Raw genomic sequence first — 22,935 nt, 5'->3', positions numbered from 1 at the left:
GGTCAAGGGCATGTACCTGGATTGCGGGCACATCCCCGGTGGGGGATGTGCAGGAGGCGGCTGGTCGATGTTTCTCTCTCATCGATGTTTCTGACTATCTCTCTCCCTTCCTCTCTGTAAAAAATCAATAAAATATATTTAAAAAAAAAACAAAAAACAAAAAACATTTTACAGAAATAACCAGCAAACCATATAAGGAAATGTATTGGGGTGAACCTCTTCCATTATGACCAAGTGGATTTATCCCAGGAAGACAAAATTATACAATAATAGAAAATCTATTACTATAATTCACCATGTTAACAGCTTTAAAAAGAAAAAGTATATGGTCATTTCAACAGATAAATAAAAAATTCTAAAAGTTTTAACAGCCATTAATGATAAAATCTCTTGTCAAGCAAGAGGCAGAAGGAAACTTCACTAACCCAATAAAAGTTAAGTGAGGCCAACATCATTGGGACTATGTAAAGTTAGGAACAAGACAAGAATGCCAGTTACCATCTTTCTTTTCAACAAGGCATAGCCTAAAGCAGTAAGATAGAACTAAAAAGTGTGGGACTACAAAGGAAAACACAGAACTGATTTGAAGACAGTATGACTGCTCACATGGGAAATCCAAGAGATTAGAAATATCATTTTGAACAAGATTGCTAAGTGAAAAAACCAACAGTGTACCTATACAAAAGCAAAAAAGTCAGAAAAAGTACCTTCAAAAAACCATATTTATAAAGCAAAGAAGTTAACATAAGAAATAAATCTCTAACAAAGAATATGCAAGAACTTTAAGAAAATGACAGTTTTTGAAAGACATTTCTCATAAATGAAGAAATACAACAGATTTATAAGACTCAATATCATAAATATTATAATTCTCTATAAAGTGATATATACAATTCCAATCAAAACCCCAATACTGTATTTTACAGAACTTGAGGCACTGGTTCTAAAATGTATATGGAGGAATAAAGGGCCTGGGATCGTTTTCAAGCCAATTTTAGTAATAGTTAGGAACAGTTAAGAGAAATAGTTAAGGAGAAACTTGCTCTCCCAGATTGTAAGACTTAACATAAAATCTACAATATTTAAAACAGGGTAATATTGGAGAAAGCTAGACCAAGAAATTAAAACAAAATAGAGACTCAAGCAACAGAACAAACCATATATAGAATCTTGTTGTATGACCAATGTGGCATGAGAAACAAGTAGAGGAAATAATGAACTATTTAAGTCTGAAGTCAATTGGTTTGCCATTTGAAAAAAATAAAACTGAATTCCTATGTCACACTAAACACTAAAATAAATTCCAAATGGATTCAAGACCTAAATATAAAAAGCAAAACTACAAAACTTTTAGAATAAAACCATTATTTGGGGGCTAAGAAAGAATTCCTAAACAAGATGAGAAAAGCACAAACCAGAAAGGAAAAAATTGATGAATCTAACTTGTTGAAAATTAAATATATGTGTATGTCAAAAACATCATAAAGTTCAAAGACAAGCCACAAATTGAGAGAAGATATCTGCAGCGTATAAACATGGGAAAGGATTAAAATCCAGAAGATATAAAGAACTTCTACAAGTCAGTTCAAAAAACATAATCAAATAATGGACTGATGATATTAACATGCAGTTCACATACCACAAAAAAAGGGAAACCTGAATGATCAATAACAATATTCAACTTTACAGTATTGAGGGAAATTCAACTGAAATTATGTGATACAATGTCCACCATCAAACTGGCATAAATTTTTTAAAGTTTGATAACTCCAAGGGCTGAGGAGGATGCGCAGAAATGTGATTCAATATGGCCACACATATACTGGAACTCAAATACTGCTGAACAGAAGCTGGAATGGAAAAATCACTTTGGAGAGTGATTTGGCAATAGATTATAAATTTGAAGATGTGTATACTCTGTGACCCAGCAATTCTGCTTCGAGATATGTATTCTAGAGGAATCTGTGGGAAAGCACACTTCTTTTGGGGTACTTCAATCTGTTAGGAATCAATATTTTATAAATTATTAAAAAAAATGAAGTACTAAGAAAAATATTAAAAACAAAAGCACAAGCTCAAGTTTTCAATTAGATTCAACAAACATAAAAAAAGCTGTAGGAAGCCCTAACCAGTTTGGCTCAGTGGATAGAGCATCAGCCTGCGGACTCAAGGGTCCCAGGTTCGATTCCGGTCAAGGGCATGTACCTTGGTTGCAGGCACATCCCCAGTAGGGAGTGTGCAGGAGGCAGCTGATCGATGTTTCTCTCTCATCAATGTTTCTAACTCTCTATCCCTCTCCCTTCCTCTCTGTAAAAAAATCAATAAATTAAAAAAAACCAAAAAGCTGTAGGAATTTTTAAACACCCATTCTCCATTTCTGTAGTCCTCTCATTGTGGATCAGAAACAAAAAGCTGGTGACAAACACTACTCTAAGAAAATGCTTGCATGTGTTCACAGAGACCTGGATAAGGGCATTACTGCAGCACTCTTTCTAATAAGGAAAAACTAGAAACTACCTAATTTTCATTAGTGATCTATCAGAATAAATCAAGGTTTACTCATGAAAATATACAGTAATTAAAAACGAAGTAGATCATGTATCAATATGAATAAAACTCAAACAATGTTGGTTTAAAAAAGCAAGTTGTGACCCTGGACAGTTTGTTCAATGGTTAGAGTGTCAGCCCCAGGACTGAAGGGTCGTGGGTTCGATTCTGGCCAAGGGTACATACCTTGGTTGCAGGCTCGATCCTCACCCCGGACAGGTGTGTGTGGGAGGCAGCCGATCTCTCACATCCACATTTCTTTCTCTCTTTCCCTCCCCATCCCTTCCTCTCTCTCTTAAAGTCAAGGTGAGAATTAACAACAACAAAAAACAAGTTATGAAATAAAAGTAGAGTCTGATAGCATTTTTGTAGTTTAAAAGAATCTGTGAATTATCACATACTTTCAGTGTATGAAAATATGGGCAGAAAGATATACATCATCTTTAGAATAGAAGCTACTCTGTGAAGACGGGTCAAAAAATAAGACCAGGGAAGAGTATAAAGGAGACTTCAAACAGATATATAATTTTCTTAAAGCAAATATGATTTGAGGAAAATATGGCAAAAAGTTAAGCCTTCATCATATTGTTCTCTGTATATTCTGCATAATTGAAATATTCAACAAAAGACTCCTTAAGTTTTCAGCATCCAAGGAACAAACAACTGGGGGCCTAAAATGGCAGTCTAATATACAGTACCCTGGAGTGTTAGGGAAGTCACTGATTCAAAGTGAGCTGTAAGCAATCTTGCTGCTTTCGGAGGTGGTATTATTCATCTATCCAGATAAAACTATGCGCATGTCAGCAGCAAGGATACATACTAAAATCTTGAGCTTTTGCCAAAAACTTCTCTCTCCTAAATCTGTATAAACAAAAACCCTATTCCACAGAGGCTAGAGCTGCCCCCAGATCCTGTCTACTTTCCCTGTCCTTAAAAAAGACAATAGTTGTGGCAGCCAATGACATGGTGGAGAGCCAAAGAACTTCATTACATACTGGCCTCATCTGCTTTTAAAGGCTTTAGAAAATCTGACTGTATAAAGAAGTTTCCAGAATTCTAAATATGAATGATTCAATCTTATTTGAGTCCCATCAATATCTAATATGAAGCTGACAAAGAAAAACAGGACAAACTCACAACACATGTACTTAGAGACAGCCATTTTGGAAAGAAATCCAAGTACCTATAATAGCCTTTTTCCGCTCTGTCTCAGCTTCTTTCTCCACCACCTTTTGTTTCTGGGTAGCTATAAGAAGTTTTGTCTTCTCAGCCTCCCTGTGGAAAAATTATTATAAACATTAGAAATGACATGCAGGCACAGGCAGTAGTTCTGACTCTACAGTGGGTCAGAGAACCATCTTCAACAAGAACTTTCTGAATCATTAAGATAGGCAAAGAGAGGTGTTACCCTATCTGTACTAATAAAAGGGTAATATGCTAATTAGACCAGGTCAACAGGACATCATCTGGATGTCTGACTCCCTTCCGGACAGTTGGGGGGCGACCAGGCCAGCAGGGGGGGTATTAGGGGGGGACCTGGCTGCCAAGGGGGGTTAGGGGACATCCAGACCTGCAGAGAGCAGTTAGGGGGAGTACCAGGCTGGCAGAGGGGCAGTTAGGGGGTGACTAGGCTGGCAGGGGGGCAGTTAGGGGGCAACCAGGCCAGCAGAGGGGTAGTTAGGGGGGGAACCAGGCCAGCAGGGGGGTAACTAGGGGGGGACCTGACCAGCAGGGGGGTAGTTGGGGGGGGGGGGGACCAGGCCAGCAGGGAGGTAGTTAGGGGGGGACCTGGCCGGAAGGGGGGCAGTTAGGGGGCATCCAGGCTAGCAGGGGGGCAGTAAGGGGGTGACCAGGCCGGGATGGGGGGTTACGGGGGGACCAGGCCAGCAGGGATGCAGTTAGGGGACGACCAGACTGATAAGGGGGCAGTTAGGGGACGATCAGGCCGGCAGGGGAGCAGTTAGGGGGCAACCAGGCTGGTGGGGAACCAGTTAGGGGGCGACCAGGCCAACGGGGGACCAGTTAGGGGGCAATCAGGCAGGCAAGCGGTTAGGAGCCAGCGGCCCCAGATTGTGAGAGGGATGTCTGATTGCCGGTTTAGGCCCAATCCCGCAAGGATAGAGCCTAAGTTGGACATCACCTGAGGGGTCCCGGATTGGAGAGGGTGCAGGCTGGGCTGAGGGACACCCCGCCTCCCCCGCACAAATTTCGTGCACCAGGCCTCTAGTTTTATATATAATGAATCTGAGGTTGAAATGTTAAATGATTTGCCCGAAGTTACCTAGAGATAGGAATCAAATTTAGCACCTTTGAATTTTAACTTGACTTTTCCCTCTAACTATATGATGGAAAGGCCTGTGAGTTGGAAGTATCTGGAGTATATAAATGCTCCTTTGTTGTTAGGCCTCCGGCTAGCCCATACAGCAGTGGTTCTCAATCTTCCTAATGCCATGACCCTTTAATACAGTTCCTCATGTTGTGGTGACCCCCCAACCAGAAAATTATTTTCGTTGCTACTTCATAACTGTAATTTTGCTACTGTTATGAATCATAATATAAATATCTGATATGCAGGATGTATTGTCACTGTTACAATTTGACCCCTGTGGAAGGGTCATTTGACCCCCAAAGGGGTTGCGATCCACAGGTTGAGAACCTCTGCCATATAGCATCTCTGGGCCAATTAGCAAAAGGCACCAACTTCTGGGTAGATGCAGTCCTTAGGTGCATGGTTTTGCAAGTAGAACGGGGCTGGATTTCAGTCCCTCCTCAGGCATACACCCTTGTGCAGTGGCCTTATTTGCTGTATAACTAGATGGCAGTTTACTAGGTGGTGAACTGGGGCTCAATGTAAGAAAAATTTTTCTAAGAATCTGAGTTTTCTAATAATAGAAATGGCTAGCCTATCACTAAAAGTATGCACAAGTGGCAACTGGGTGACCACATGGCAGGAATGATATTTTAAAAATTATTATTAGGTGAGCGGTTAGCTTGGATGATCTCAAGATGGCTTTAATTCTGGAAATCCAATAGTCTATAAAATTAGGAAAGATCCAGAATTATCTGAAAAGTAACTCCAATGATTTCCCCAAAACATTTACCCAAAGCTCTCGCCTTTCCTCCTGCCAACACTAATGAAGACATAAAATGACATACTGGATACTATGAGGAATTTGAGAGCAGAGAACACATAGTATTCACCTTTCCATCACCAGAAGCCACCATATTGAAAGCCTAACACCATACTGAGCCTTCAATTAATATTTTTTTCTATGAATGGATCATACCCATGATCTATTCAGCGTGGCACTCTGTGCTTTACAGTTTTTTTTGTTTTTCTAAAATATATTTTTATTGATTTCAGAGAGGAAGGGAGAGGGAGAAAAAGATAGAAACATCAATGATGAGAGAGAATCATTGATCAGCTGCCTCCTGAGCCAGCAACCTGGGCATGTGCCCTGACCAGAATTTAACCATGATCTCCTGGTTCATAGGTCGATGCTCAACCACTGAGCAATACCGGCCGGGCAATGATTTACAGTTTTTAAAAAGAGTTCCTTTTCTACAATGAAAAAAGGGAAAATAAAACTCTGCATAATAAAAGACTGAGGAACAATAGGACTTAGAAGTATATCACTCCATAAAGTAATAGTATTATTACATGTTGGACTCCTTGTATTTATACATCTGTTGTATTCCTAACTTTTACAAAGTTACTTTTCCAGCATTTCATATTTTTCCTCTTAACATGTCAGCCAAATTTTCTAGACTTATTTCGTCTTCTCGGTACTGTCGTATGAGAATAATATTGCCATTTTGACTACGGTAAGTATCCCTCTAAAAAGAATCTTCTAAAAACGCTTAGAAACTAATTTCATGTCAAGCAAGTAACTTGTCATACCCAGTCAGCCCTGGACACATAAAAAAGAAAATAATACTCAGGAGTCAACTCAGGAAAAGCTTTCCCATGGGCAAATTGTAAAGACCCAGGTCTAAATTTAGATACACAACCACATACAAACCAAACCTTATACCAATAAGGAGTCTATTCTTATCATTATAACACAGTAACAAAATGTAGGCATTCTCTTCAACCTTAACAACTAGAACTCTTTTTCTCCCCTATTAATATTTAATTCAAGGTATTATTCACAACACAATTATAGCTCCTTAGGCTTCCAACCATAGTTCTACAGCCATCTGCACCCTTAGTCACTGAAGCTGCTCCTAAAATGTCCATAGAGAGAAAACTAGTAAGAGCTAGGGGGAATTAGGACACTAGAATAGGCAATACGGTGGAACCTTGGTTCTGGAACTTAATTCGTTCCAGAAGGCTGTTCAAGAAGAGATTTGTTAGAAAAACAAAATATTTTTTACCAGTAGAAATAATGTAAATTGAATTAATCTGTCCCAGACCCTCAATGATTCTGTCTTAATCTTTGCTACATACATACAGTACATGTCTAAGGTACTGTTTAAGCTATAAGTAAATACTATAAAAACAAAAAGGACATGAAATGTAAATGAAAATTTAACAGAAATGAAATGAAATATACAGATCAGACATGCAAACACTTCTATCATGCTTTGTAATTATGCCTTTTTAAAACTCTGTCGTGTTCTCACAACTTTCCTTTTCACTTTGCTGCTATCACTTAATTTCTTAGGACCCATGGTGACTTACTGTACGTGTTTAATAATAATAAGCAGCCACAAAAGCAAAAAACATGAAAATATTCACAGCACAATTTCCTGAGATGTTAACAGGAGGTTCAGCGGTAAAATGACCCAAAATTGCACATTCTCTCCTTTGTTGCCTAAGAGATGAGTAACTGATCATGAAAGGGTTGTTGGGTTGAGAACCCAAGTTTTGTTTGACAACTGAGACATTTTCTGTGAACCAAAACTGTTCAAGATGGGAGATGTTCGAGAACCGAGGTTTGACTGTATTACTAGAATTAAAGTATGGAATATAAACACATAACACACCCCAGAGTGTAATATCTCACACAGACATTTCCTTCAGACTGGTATATTAATATGTAGACAGCCCTAAATAAAATATTGGGATCCCATGCACATTACTCACATTAACTCAAAATTTCTTCTTATGGCTTCTGGGATTTTGGGTTTTGTAACACGCACAGCCTAAAAAATAAAAGTGAAAAAGCCAAAGTATATTTGAAAAATGAATCTTCAAACTAAATCTTCTATAGAAGAGTTCCTCAAGTGAGACTAACAAAACAACTACAACATGGCTAGCTGCCTACTAACACCTGTGGGGATCCCACGAGAAAAATCTACTTTTCAGCATCACACCAATAATCAAGGATAAGCTGCCTCTTGTTAAAAAAAAAAAAAAAAAAAAAAAAAAAAGCCTGACTACAGGAAAACCATTCTGCCAGTTGAGGAAATAAACTTCTGTGGGAAAAAGTTCTCTCTTAAAAGACTTTTCACAAAGCTCTTTAGTTGGATATTTTGATTCCTTTTCCAATTTGCAAACCAAAGAAATAAAAGACAGGTAAAATTTCCAGATTTAAATTGTTAAGTAGAAAACAACCAAAAACAAAAATGAAAACAAAAAACCCAAGTGGGCACATGCAACTTAACACAGTGAGTAGTAAATGAATTTACCACTTTCTAAACCAGCAATCACTCAGTACTGGCTATAAACAAACAGCCAAAGACAGAAGGAAAACAAATACCAATTAATAGCTTATATGCTTTCTAGAATCTCACTTTGTAGACACTTTTTGCTAGAAACTTTGTTTTCCTAACCAGTGTACTTTGACATACTTGGGAAGTGTAGTTTTTGAAGGCTGACTTTTCGACATATAGGACTTGATCTCTCACCACATTTTGGTTTTACTAGTTAAACATCCCTCACTCCCTCCTACACTGCAAGCATACACAAAACACTTTGCTGATCTGAAAGTTAATTTTCCTCTGAAAATTCGTTAAACTTTTACTTTTTTTTAAAACTGAGTTTTAGAGAGAGAGGGAGAAGGGGAGAGAAACATTGATGTGAAAGCCAAATATCAATCAGCTCCCTCCTGCTCGTCCCCTACCAGGGATCAAGCTGGAAACCAAGGCATGTGCAGGAATCAAACTTGCAACCTTTCAATGCATGGGACAATGCCCAACCAACTGAGCCACATTGGCTAGGGCTTCTTCACATCCCCCGCCCGTCCTCCTCCCCTCTCTTTGTTTTTCCCTTCCCTCCCCTTCCTTTCCCTTCTTTTTCCCCCTTCCCCTTCCCTTCCCTTCCTTCCTTATTCACTCATTCATTCATTTACTTATTAAACTGGCTAAACTTTTAAGCAACAAAGACTTTAAACATATGCCCTTCTTTTAAGGCATTTGAAAAAAGACTTTTTACAATGTTTAAGCAACATAGCCTCCCTTATGTGAAAGTGAACAGTCAAATCTGCACATAAATTTGAGAACTATCATAACTTATTACAAAAATTAGAGTGAAATGGCTTAAGAAACTGGGTACTGTGGTGAAAACATTCATTATAAGCTGAAGGTGAGGCCTGTAAGACCATAAGCAACAACTCATGGAGATATCCAGAAGACAAAAATTTAGAACCAGAATTGGTGAGAGATGCCAGACTATCAGAAATACTGATGACACATCAGACAACAACAAAAAGCAAGTCATTTTAATATGATTCAAAGAAAAGCATTGTCATATTGCATTTGAGTAAGAAACTAGCTATTTATCTTTTTAGTCTTACAAAAAGAAGCATAAAATAGAACTGTTTTCTATAGATGTCTACCTTGCTATATGAGGCTGAAGAACATACTACATGCTTGCCAATCTTGGGAAACCTTGTCATTTTCAAATATGTGACATTATAAAGACTTGTAACAGATTCCATGAATAAGTTGCATTATGAGATTTAAGAAATAAAAAAAAATCCCTAGCTTGTTTTGCTCAGTGGATAGAGCGTCGACCTGTGGACTAAGGGGTCACGGGTTCAATTCTGGTCAAGGGCTCGATCCCCAGTAGGGGGTGTGCAGGAGATAGCAGATCAATGATTCTCTCTCATCATTGATGTTTCCATCTCTCTTTCCCTCTTCCTCTCTGAAATAAAGTATGTGTGTGTGTGTGTGTGTGTGTGTGTGTGTGTGTGTATACATATTTTAAAAGAATTAAAAATAAAAACATATCCAAAGACACTGACCAAAATTAACATACACATGGAGTAAGGAGAAAAACAACCCCACAAACTGATGAAATAAATTTATCTGTTGAAACTGACCTCTGGGTTATAAACATGTATTTTAAACCAAAAGCCAGCATATAATATAGTCACACCACTAAATAAATATCAAGGATGTTATTTTTCACCACTCTAATTTGCCATAGTAGTTGTTCAAGAAAAATGAGAAGGGAAAAATTAAAATAGCGATTGTTACAGAGAATATTCATTTAACAACAAATAATAATTGGGTACCCAGTCTGTGCCAAGTGCTGCTGATCTAGGCACCTTGGATACATCAATAAACAAAGCAAGACTGCTCTCGTGAAATTTAAAATTTAAGGAGAAAACACATCAGACAACAACAAAAAGCAAATAAATGAACAAGAGAATTTCAGATAATTAGAAGTGTTAGGTAAAGAATTAAAATAGGATGATTTGGGGACTGGGAAATACTAGATTGTGGAAGGCGAAATCAAGATTTTTTTGGCATAATTATGTAACTAAAAAGATCTAAGGAAATTTATAAAGTTTTAGTCAAGCAAGATAAATAGTTCTTGAGATCTGCTGTACAACATTTTACTTATAGTCAATAATAATGTATTAAAAATTTGTTAAGAGGGTAGATCTCATGTTAAATGTTTTTAACACACACATACACACACACCTCACCCTAAGGAAATTAACCAAAAAATTAGTAAAGATGGTGAATTCACCAAGAATCATTTGCATACATCAATGCTTAGAAAAAGGACTACATATTTAACAGCATTAAGACTCATTAAATTCATGAGTATGAATTTAATTTGGCATATGAGTTTCTAACCTAGATCAGAAATTCTAAAAGAAACAAAAATGATGATGTGTTTACATAAAAGCCATAAACTATGCTCCCAATTTTATTTATAATATATTTTTCTTGATTTCAGAGACAGGAACGGAGAGGGAGAGAGAGAGAAACATCAATGATGAGAGAGAATTACTGATCAGCTGCCTCCTGCATGCCCTCTACTGGGGATCAAGCCTATGGGTCGATGCTCAACCACTGAGACACAATGACTGGGACCTATGCTCCCAATTTTAAAACTTATACACCAATTGAGGTACCTGGTATGCCATAAAAATATCAATAATGAAACTCCTCTGGCAGAAATTTCAGCTAACACTGCTGATGAGAGATTATAAGCTGCTAGTTTTACTGAAAGGCAATTTGGCATTATGTATCAAAAAATGCCAAACAGGGCATACACTTTGACCTGTCAATCCTACATTTAAGAACTTATCCTAAGGAAAGGATTTTAAAAGATGTATTTATAAGCTTGGTCATTAAAGATGCATATAGTAGTAAAAATTGGAAGCCATAGAGATTAATTAAATAAAACCATTAAAAGAGATAATGCAGCAAATCTTTATTTTTGACTTGAAAAGATGTTTATATATACTGCTAGTGAAAAAAACAGCTATGGCATAATTCTACTTTAGTTTAACGTTACTTATACTTATCAACAATATGCTTATTAAGAAGAATCTGGAAAGATACAACAAACTCTTATCTCTGCATAGTAAGATTAGTGGTTAATTTCACTTTATTATTCATCTTTTTCCTAATATCTAATATTTTACAACATACTGCATAACATGTGTACAAAATATCCAGAATATACAAAGTTTTACTAACAAATCAGTAAGAAAAATCTAACAGATAAGTGGGCAATTCAGGGAGGAGAATAGGAATGGCTACAAAAATAAAAACTAGAAAGATGCTCACCCTCATTTAATAACTAAGGAAATGCAAATCGAAGAGAGAGATAACTTCAAATCTATCAGCCATTTAGCAAAAATAACATCTGATTGCTTCAAATCTAATGAGTTGTAGACAAATAAGTATTCACACATACTACTGGTAAGAATGTAGAATTGTACAGCCAATTGAAAGATAATTTTTACATATAAGGAGATGTGTCAAGAATGTTCCCTACATTATTGTTTACTAACAGCAAAAAAAAAGGGGGGGAGAACAGGGAACTCCTATATAATAAAACCCTAGTATGCAAATTGACTGGATGGTGGAATGACTGGTCGCTATGACACACAATGACCACCAGGGAGCAGATGCTCAATGCAGGAGCTGCCCCCTGGTGGTCAGTGCACTCCCACAGGAGGAGCGCCACTCAGCCAGAAGCTGGGCTCATGGCTGGCGAGCACAGCAGCGGTGGCAGGAGCCTCTCCCGCCTCCATGGCAGCACTAAGGACCCCTCAGGGGATGTCCACCTGCCGAGGGCACAGGCTGGGCTGAGGGACCCCCTCCTCCAGTGCATGAATGTTGTGCACCAGGCCTCTAGTGGTTATATAATAATGACAAGAAATTCTAGGCAGCTGTTAAAAAGAATGAGCTACATCTCCAAGTAACAAACTGGGCAGAATCTAAGACTCTGTGATATTCACATTTATTATCTTTAAACCTGAAAAGCTACTCCAGCCACAACTGAATGTACAACCAAGAGAATTTTGCAGTTAACTCTGGACATTTCAAATGACCCCTTAACTTTGGTGGCTTCCCCTCAGGCACCCATCAGAGATAATGGCGCAATATGAATGAGGATAGGAAAAACGCTAGCCATCTTTCCAGTCTTGTTTATGTGATAACACACGATCACGCAAAAGTGAATGCACACTCTCAGTAGCAATGAGACAGACACTTGAGACATGTGACACCAAACAAAGCGTCATCTTTAGCTGCAGTAACGTTCAGCACACGATCAATTGATCTCCTAGTAACTCTGAGAAAGGACACTGGAGAAGCCATATTACCACTTCTCGGGTAATCCAGATCCAGAACCAAGGCTTTCAAATGTTATTGACCATGATATGACCACAGCAAAAACACATTTTACAGTGAGACCCAATACAAAAACCTACCCACATAGTTACGTAACACAAAAATTTTACAGAATGACTTAAACTTACTACATGGCATTTACTGATTTATTTTCCTATTTAATTCCATTTTACTTAAAATGCTGGTCATGACCCACTAAAACTGATTTTAGAATCCACTAATGGATTTCAATTAAATCTAAAAAATTACTGACTAAAAAAAGCAGACATATAGCCTCTCACCATTCTATCTCCCAATGCTGCTGCTGCTGCTGCCACTGCCACCACCACTGCTGCTACCACCACCACTAATTTCAGCTGCTACCTTGCCTTTCTTTACTCAAAGCATTCCACCCACTTGAAATACCTTCTTTACTCCTTTTCCCCCTATAAGTCCTATTATTCCAGACATACCTAAAATCCTAACTCAATCACAGTCATTTCTAGGCAGACTCTCCTGCAATGTTCTCTTAAACTCTTACAGCAATAACCCAATCAATTTCCCTGTCAATTAATGCTTCAGGACATCTACTTTGTGTAGAATTATTGTCCAAACCTTATACTTGAAATCCTTTCATAAGGGATACTCTTACACTGATTTATAACCATTACTGTAAGTTAGTAATGCCTCACACTATCAGTATGTGTATTTTATTTCCTTGTAAGAGCCTCAGCTTATCTGTTCCCTCTAGGAATTCATGATTAGCTATAAGAGTATTTTATTTTGGCAGAGACCTAAAGTCAAACTGAGAAAGGTATTCTATAACTCACTATAGCACTTCAACTAAATAATTGCAGAATAAACAGTATGATAAAAGGACCTTTAAATTCAAAGCTCTCAAAATTCCCAGATAATTTCTCTAGGAAAAAGGCTTACCTGTATGGTGAGGCCTGGTGCCATGACATTTAAATCTTTCTGCAGAGCTTGCTTCAGGTTTTCATCTATTTGATCTGTTTTTGAAGCCAAAAACAACTCTCATGACACTCAAAATTTTTTTTTTACATTGTCTTAATATTGAAACAAAACCAATTATTAGATCTAAAGTTCCCATGGTACTATTGTTTCATAGAGCTTAAAGTGCTTCACATATACACACATATATAAACAAATATATGTATAATTATATATATATATATATATATATATATATATATACACATAGTTTTCCTTTTGTGTGGGAGAAAGTGTGAGGAATTATCAAAGAAATTAAGTTGATCCAATAAATAGAGAATCTAGGTCGCTAATATCAATTCATTGTTTTTAATTAACACATGTCCTGCTTCTCATTTAAAAAAATTTTTTTCTTCAATCTTTACAACAAACATCCAAATAACTAAATTTCATTTCCATGGACCTCTGCCTATTACGTTGGATTTAAAAATAGAGAGAACAAGGTGGGTGGAATGGCTCACAGGAAGGTCTTTGAAGCCCACAAAAATGGACAACAGACATGTCCCACTTCATTTGGCCTTATAACTCATGAATTCTGGATCCACCTCAACAGTACATTCACCATTTATTATAAAGATGGGTGACGTGACAAATCAGGACAGAACAGTTTTCTCAGACACCATCCCAATAGTTGTCAATCATTGATGAATCAACTGGTAGATTTCCAAACTGATTAACCATCCCTATGCCTGCTTCTAAGAAATTCACTAAGAATTCCAGGAAGAAGTAAGGAGCCAACAGCAACAACCCAATCACTGGTCAGAGCTTTCACTGTTATAAATTAAAAGTTATTTGTGCAGCCCTGGCCAGTGTTGCTAAATAGTTAGAGCGCTGGCCCGCACACCAAAGGGTCTTGGGTTTGATTCCCAGTCAAGGGCACGTATCTGGATTGCAGGTGCGGAAGGGCATGCGAAAGGCCATCAATTGCTATGTCTCTCTCACATTGATGTTTCTCTCTCTCTCTCTCTTTCTTTCTCTTCCTCTTCCACTCTGTCTCCCAAAATCAATGGGGAAATAATATTGTAAGCGAGAATGAACAAAAAAGGTAATTTATGCAGAAAAAGAGTAAATGTAGGAGGCCTGAAGCTGACATCCTTAGAAAAACCTGTTTGCAAGTTAGCCTTGGCTTGTCACCTGGGAACTGGGACTTAGAGAGGATTTCCATCAACCCCATAATTGATAAGAATAACTCACTGCACCTAAATTGTTCATACAAATAATGTGGTTTATGCTAAATACCTGCTTTCCTTCTGGGAGTCTAGAATTTTGATATATACCATGCAGAGGGTGCCTATATGACCAGCCCCCAATAAAAATCCTGGGCAGTGAGTCTCTAATGAGCTTCCCTAAGTAGACAACGTTTTCACACATGTCGCAATTCTGTGCTGGAGTAATTAAGTGTATGCTGCTTGACTCCACTGGGAGAACACTCTTGAAAGCTTGTGCCTGGTTGCCTTCAGACTTCAACCATGTCCCTTATTGTTTTGCTGTTAATGCATCTTAGCTGAGAGTACAACTATATAATGCAGCGGTTCTTAACCTGTGGGTCGCGAACCCTTTGGCAGTCGAACGACCCTTTCAGAGGGGTCGCCTAAGACCATCCTGCATATCAGATATTTACATTACGATTCATAATAGTAGCAACATTACAGTTATGAAGCAGCAACGAAAATAATTTTATGGTTGGGTCACAACATGAGGAACTGTATTTAAAGGGCCAGAAGGTTGAGAACCACTGATATAATGAATCCTGTCAGACCTCCTAGCAAATCATCAAACCTGGAGGTGGGTCTTGGTAAACTCCAGGACACAGACTTCTAAATTTCCTTAAATTATCTATTAAAATAGCAACAAAGCTATTTTTTAGTAAGTTATCATAGTAAAAACAGGATATAGTGATGTATTACGCATTTCAGAAAATGGATATCCTATATAATAAAACCCTAATATGCAAATCGACCAAACGGCAGAACAACTGGTCGCTATGACATGCACTGACCACCAGGGGGCAGACGCTCAATGCAGGAGCTGCCCTCTGGTGGTCAGTGCACTCCCACAGGGGGAGCGGTGCTCAGCCCGAAGCTGGGCTCACAGCTGGTGAGCACAGCAGTGGTGGCAGGAGCCTCTCTGGCCTCCACAGCAGCGCTAAGGAGCAGCAAGCCCAGAAGTAAGGAGCGAGGGATCCCGGACTGCAAGAGGGATGTCCGCCTGCTTAGGGCCACTCCCCCAGAGGGGTCCTGAACTATAAGAGGGCACAGGCCGGGCTAAGGGTCCACCTTCTCAGTGCACTATTTTCGTTATTCTTAAAATAGTTTGTCTGAGCAACTAATTAATCTAATCATAAGAAATTTAAGCTTAAGATAAAGAATATTTTAAAGACAATTGCTCTATTTTAAATTCAGAAGGCATGCTCAAATAGCATGTTTACTAATTTTGTTATAGCATCCATAAACAAGTTGAACAGGATTTCCAATTGGTTACTTACATATTCAAAACAAGTAAGACACTTACCAAACAATTCAATGTAAACTTCTTGAAGTGTGTGGGCGCTGCAAAACTGGTTCAGTTCGTGGTGGATTTTATTGAAGATTAAGGTCTTGTCATAGTCTGCAGTGTAGTTCCTCACAATATCAAACACTGAAGGAGAGGTACAATCCATGTTTACTCATGTATCTCCTAATTCAGCCAAGGTAAAAGTTACACTGATATTATAATTCTAGTAGGCAAACTTCGAATTCCATACTAAGAAGAGTATACATATCTTAGAGGTATAAGGAACTGACAGTTTTCAAGCGAAGGCATGACACAATCAGATTTGTACTTTGGCAGCAGTATGAAGATGAATTGGGAGGCACAAAGATCAGAGGCAGGAAAGTGTAAAGCAATTACTACAAAGCAAAAATTTAGCTAAGAGGTAAAGAGGGCCTTAACTAATTGAGGAACAGTGGGAATAAAAGAAGGAAGCAGCTGCAGAAGGCCATTTTCAAAAAGGCAGTTTTTAAAGGCTGTTAAAAAAGATACCAGGCTAGAAGGGAAAGAAGTAAACATTTATTGGGCCAGGCTTTATGCCAGGCAATTTACATATATTAGAATTTAATTATCACAAAAAATCTAATTGAGGAAACTGAGAAACAGCATTTCAGAAATGTGCTTAAGGGCACCTACTAATAGACCATACCTGAACCTGTGCTTTACTATTCAAACATGGGGGTTGGAGGATGGGTGAGAAAGGTGAAGGAATTAAGAAGTACAAATTGGCAATTACAGAATAATCATCGGGATGTAAAGTACAGCATAGGGAATATAGTCAATAATATTTTATTAACTATGTAAGATGTCAGATGGGAACTAGATTTATTGGGGTGATCACTTTGTAATGTATATAAATGTCTAATCACTGGGTTGTAAACCTGAAACTAATACTGTTCATTAACTGTAATTGAAAAGTAAAAAATAAAAAAAATAACAACACATGCTGCTTTCTCTGTTCAGACCCAAGGACTTGCTCCACTAGCCTTTCCTCGATAGATACGCCACCAATAAATATTTGTTGACTAATTCATTTGCTTGATCATTTCTAAATGAACTGGTGAACCAATAGTTTCCTCTTTATCTTTGGCCAGAGAAAAGCAATCTCCCTTTCTTCTATTTTCCCAATCACAATTCATCCCACTGATTTGTTGCCAGGGAAAGTAGATGAAAAAGGACAATGAAAATACTTAATCACTGAAAAACAGAATCCAAATCCACTTGGCAGTAATACAGCCTGTTCTCTGGTATGAAATCCTTTTGCTATTTGTGCCTGATCCAGTGACATGAAATTTAGCATGACCTTACATTCCAATATATATTTGGTATTATGTCTTCTTAAGTAAAATAAAAACTGTTTAGGGAAAAGGTTCTAACTTCACCTTTTAAAATTGTTTTCGACAAATACAGTCTCCTGTACATACTGAGCATGCCAATTTTAATAATAAGGATAAAGGTAGAATGGAAGATCTTTCCACTAAAAGAGACCGACGTACATCCATGTTCATAGATTATTCACAACAGCTAAAACGTAAAGGCAACCCAAATGTCCATTGATGGATGAATGGATATACAAAATGTGGTATATACATACAATGGAATATTATTCAACCTTAAAAAGGACATTGGTAATTACCAGGGGCGAAGAGAAGGGGAAATGGGAATTATTGTTCAATGTTTATCGAGTTTCATTTTGCAAAATGAAGAGTTATCAAGATAGAGTTGGTGACGGTTGTTCAACAATCTGAATGTGTTTAATACCACTGAACTGGACCTTAAAAATGGTTAAGATGGCTTATTTTATGTGTATTCTGCTACAAAAAAAAAAATTGGGGGGAGGGTTCAAACCAAAGACAGATTTTCTTACGTTTTTTAACAGTACCCACTCCATCTCTAGGTTTTCATCTTTTACCAAGAAAATGTTTTCCCCACAACGAGGACTTTCAGATTGCTTTGCAAGTAATAGCATAACTCACAACCAGAAAAGATTTTTCTATGGTCACAAATCAATGTGGCCTAGGACTTAATCAATTATAGGTTTTTAGCATGCATGAAAATGATCTCTCATCCTGACTGGATAAAATGCTACTTTCTAGAAATTCTAGAAATAATCAATGACTGTCTTGCTCTTTAAAAACAAAGAGTAACCCATACAGCTGCAGAAAAGTCAACTCTGTCTAGAACAGCCGTGGGCAAACTACGGCCCGCGGGCCGGATCTGGCCCGTTTGAAATGAATAAAACTAAAAAAAAAAAAAAAGACCGTACCCTTTTATGTAATGATGTTTACTTTGAATTTATATTAGTTCACACAAACACTCCATCCATGCTTTTGTTCCGGCCCTCCGGTCCAGTTTAAGAACCCAATGTGGCCCTTGAGTCAAAAAGTTTGCCCACCCCTGGTCTAGAACTTGTAGCCTATTTCTGCCAACATTCTCTCGAAATGGAAAATATTCCAGTGATTATTTTTCTATACATATATAAATAAATGAGGTCATAAAACTTTAAAAGTACCTTTCTATTCTTCAGGGAACCTCTCAGTTATAAATACTCTGATTATAACTTTAAAACAACAGAACAGATCAGTACCATACCTGCATAAGGGGCCAACATATTAACCACTTCTATTCGATCAATATAGATCATGACCCCACCACTAAAGAAAAAAAAAAAGGAAAAAGCATGAGCCAAATACAAATTCTATTATAATCCCAGATCATCAAACATATCCCACAAGATAGAAATTTAGAAGGAAAATCTAAAGACATATATTACTGATTAAAATGACTCCACTAAGCACTACTCAAATAACCCTACACACTTACCCAGTTCCTCTCATAGCAAAGGTTCACCTCTGTAACTGTTGTGATCAATTCAGCTCACATGAAGACCAAACCTATAACCTAAAGCTACTTAGTACTTTGTCCTTATTAACTGGCCAACAGATAACGCAGTGCTCTTCTCAAAGTCTTCCATCAAGAAACCAAGTAAAATGGTTCCTCAGGAGGTATGAAGACCAGCCACACTCTAAAATCCTTTGGGTTTCCTGCTTTATCTTAATAATTAATCGAAGAGTTTTTATGTTTTATCCATATTTATTCTTGTATAAAAAAAATTGGCTCCTCAAGTAAAACTGACACACTAGAAAGATAGGTCTTGTTAATTGGTGGTTCCTATACTTCCTGGGCTACCATGAGGGAGATGTGAACTTCAACTTGAGGTACATGAAATTAGAGATTTTGAAACTAAACAACTAAGCCTTCCTACCAACTTACAATGACATCCCCCCCTCCACAAGAAAAGAGTAATACATGCTCACTAAAAAACAACAAACAAAAACCTGAAAAAGATAGGAAAGCAAAAAGATTAACAGGAAATTTACCAAAAATCTCACTAGCTGCCAATTTTGAGTCATCTCTAAAAGGGAATCCATAAAAAAAAATTGACAGACAGACCTAGAGAGAACTTATCAAATAACTTAAAACACAGGAAATTTGCTCCCTTTTAAAAAGCATGTGTCCTTCCACTTATGTCAAAGCCTCTTTTATATAGGCTTGTAATAAATATTTTAGTCATTTAAAATAAAGCATTTAAAAAATACCTTCAATTTTACATTATTCTTTTGATACAATTTAATGTACTGATTATATTCTAGAAATAATATATGCCTTGCTTGCCTTTCTTTCCTTAAAACTCTTTAGTGTAGCGATTTTCAAAGGTCCTAAAACCAGAAATAGCATTACATCACCTGAGAACTTCTGCTAGAAATGCAAATTCTCAGGCCTCATTCCAGACCTACTGAATCAGAAACTCTAGATGGCTTTTAACCCTTTGCGGTCGTTTGTCTTCTCTCAGCCACCAAAGCTTTTTTACCGTTCGGTCGTATGTCTGCTCTCAGCCACCACAGCAAGGAACCGTACGAATCTTAGTCTATTCATTCATGTATCAGTTCATCATTTCTCTGAAGGCTCTTAAGTGTCTAAACGACCTTGTCACGAACCAAAACATTGCCCCGACAAATCGGAGATATCGAAACTCAATATAAACAAACACGGTCGTTCCACACTCGCCATGCAAAACACCGTGGCGAGTCAGTCGCCTTTTGAGAGTGAAGAAATCGACAAGCTTCGGAAATACTTCGCAGAATTTCAAATAAAGCTTTACAAATTACGTTTAACTGTAATTAGGCATTCTCGCTTGTTAAGATATTTCAAAATAATACTCCAAAATGGCAAAAACAAAGTTACCAAAAGAAGTGTACTGCGAATCTGAAAGTAACGATGAAGAGTTTTATTTTGGCACCTTGAATACTGACTCTGACGTAGAAAGTGATAACGTTTGTAGTGATTCTACTAGTAGTGACGTAGTTCCAAAAAAGAATTAATAAATCTTGTTTATCCTTCATAATCTTGGATGTTATGTATCACTGCTCTTTCAATGGAAATTAATTCCGACCAGTACGACACCCATGTCCAAATTTAATACGACCGCAAAGGGTTAATACTATAGATGACAGGTGAGGCGATTTCATTTTAAACTACCTGTTATTGAGTACTTACTCTGGATCAAGTGCTGGGTTAGGCACTTCATATACACTAATTCTGTCCTTTGGTATAACTGCAAGATAGGTCTTATTACCTGATGTTTACAAATGAGGGAGCTGAGCTTAGCAAAGTCAATAAAGGCATGTGTGGCAGCAAGGAGTATATGTAAACTCTGTTCTTTCCGCTCAATTTAGCTATGAACCTAAAAATGCACTAAAAAATAAAGTCTAGTTAAAAAAACAAAACCCAATAAAGCAGCTGTGGCAGCTGCTATATGTGTGAAGTTAGGTCTGCTGGTTCTTTTCAATAACACCCCAATGGCTCTAAGACAAAAAGCTCCTGCTGGAGACAGGACTTTCCTCATACAACGCCCAGGAGAGAAAACTCCAGGAGCCGCTTCCGTGCCATTTGAAAGATGCTTACCTGACTACAGCTTATGCACAGACTCCGTCTGAACTAAAGGGAGGCTGGTCAGTGAGGAGAAAGCTTACCTTGTTCCACAAGGCACATTTTTAACTTCATCAGTTTGTAGTGTTGTCTGGGGAGGAAAAAAAAATCTCAATACTCAGGACACATGTTGTCAAAGAACTACCGGTGCCAGAGGGAAAACCTCGGGAGAAGTACTGAGAGGTAAATATAGGAGCACGCCAGTACAGTTCTCGTCGCCAAAGATTAGCTATCAAAGCAATTTCTTTTTGTATCCCAGCAGACATGAAAGTTTTGAGACAAAATATTTTACAGTTAATGTTTGAATCAGGATGCACTAGGAAAGTTTCAATGTTCAACCTCTCAGAGTCCCTGATTTGCCTAGAGCTGGCCTGGGATTACAAACTACATGGCTTTCCCACAAGGATACTACTACGAGGACTTGTGCTCTGAACTTTTATTCCACTGCTAATATTACTGCTTATGACGAAAATAAAAGATAACTATTTTATGCATACAACTCAAAGGTACCCTTGAACTGAAAAGCAATCTTTTTCTCTGAAGATGTAGTCAATATTTTAGTTTAGGCCCTAGTAATTTCTCAAAAGGTCTGTTCAATTTCCTTTTTAACAGAACTGCCACCACGAGCGGTGCTTCCTTCCAACAATCTGGTATTTATTTACTTTGCCCCTTTGTTTGCATCCATAATGATTCTCTATTGCACTCTAAGGCCTCCAATAGGTGAACACCTAATGAGTGTATTCTAGACACACTGCAACTTATGAAGTACTCAGCAACATATTACTTTATGGAATACAAAGGAGAAAGAAAGTATAGTCCCTGTTTCCAAAGAGCTCATTATCCAACACAGGAGATAAAATCCTTACAAAGCAATCTATAACAGGTATAAAACAACAGCGTATAAACGGAATTGTTAGGTATTAAATAGCAGAGAGTAAAGTGATAGGTTGAAAAGCTCTCTAAAGTGAAGTATTTATAACTTAGGTCTACAGAGGGAAGAATAAGAACAGACGAGGCAGAGGAACATTTTAGGTTCAATAAATATCCTATTCAAATATACACAGTTGAGAACAAACTGTACATACTAGTACAAGTGACAGGAAGCAGATTGGCTTGCCTGCAGCAGAAGGGGCGATATAGATGAAAGTTGATTTTCTGAGATGTGAACATGGTGATATTAGGTAGAGAGCCCTGCATGTTCAAAGGAGGGAGGGAGGGGCTTGAGCCCTCCCTAATCTATCTTATATACAGCCACAAAATAAACCTTTCAAAAATATGTTTTTCTTTAATTCCTTTGCTCATATGTGGTGCGAATCTCAGTATCCATCATATTTAGAGGCAAGAAAACCAGCTAGGAAGTTAAAGTATTAATTTATTTAGGCTGATTTAGTAAAGGGTGTGGAAATTAAAAGCTGTCAGTCCAGGAGTCATCATAGAGAAAGGATTAAAAAACTGGTTGCATATAAAATTCCAGAAAGGAAGAGAATTGAGTTTAATTCAGGGGTTGAGAAATAGGGTGATGGTAAACATAGTGACAGGTTCTAGGTAGATAGAGAAAAGTTGAAGAGATGAGCTCAATTTAACTGTATTTCCTTCAAAACATTAGTCATATTCTATACCAACACAGAAGGCTATATCTTCTAATGTGTTCCAAAATTTCATAAAAGTAAATATTTCATGTCTCACTTGAATAAGAACAATTTTTAAAAAGGGTTTTATAAATATAATTTTTTTCCTAGAATGTTACTGCTTCACATATTAAAAAAGAACATTCCTATTAAGTCACACTGGCTCCATCATTTAATTTTTTTGTAAAATCAAAGTATATTGTTG

The 22,935-nt window shown here is 37.6% G+C and overlaps 1 protein-coding gene across 11 annotated transcripts in view; it reads right to left on the bottom strand.

The window, feature by feature from the left end:
• Nucleotides 1–22,935, bottom strand: part of ERLIN1 (ER lipid raft associated 1) — a 37,710-nt gene that overhangs the window by 10,563 nt on the left and 4,212 nt on the right. For 3 of the 11 annotated variants that reach the window (XM_036336335.1, XM_036336336.1, XM_036336337.1), the window contains 6 exons: nucleotides 21,147–21,193; nucleotides 18,706–18,767; nucleotides 16,096–16,221; nucleotides 13,510–13,583; nucleotides 7,637–7,695; nucleotides 3,731–3,822 (listed from right to left, as the gene is read on the bottom strand). In XM_036336335.1, coding sequence (XP_036192228.1) covers nucleotides 3,731–3,822; nucleotides 7,637–7,695; nucleotides 13,510–13,583; nucleotides 16,096–16,221; nucleotides 18,706–18,767; nucleotides 21,147–21,193 — 460 coding nt within the window. Of the gene's footprint in view, nucleotides 1–3,730; nucleotides 3,823–7,636; nucleotides 7,696–13,509; nucleotides 13,584–16,095; nucleotides 16,261–18,705; nucleotides 18,768–21,146; nucleotides 21,194–22,935 lie in introns of those variants that run through there. The other 8 variants (XM_036336339.1, XM_036336340.1, XM_036336346.1 and 5 more) reach the window with 5 other exon arrangements.

The sequence above is a fragment of the Myotis myotis genome, unplaced genomic scaffold (genome assembly GCF_014108235.1).
Source record: "Myotis myotis isolate mMyoMyo1 unplaced genomic scaffold, mMyoMyo1.p scaffold_m19_p_15, whole genome shotgun sequence".
Taxonomy (NCBI): Eukaryota; Metazoa; Chordata; class Mammalia; order Chiroptera; family Vespertilionidae; genus Myotis; species Myotis myotis.
Note: the sequence above shows the minus strand (reverse complement) of the source record. Positions and strands in the feature narration are given on the sequence as shown.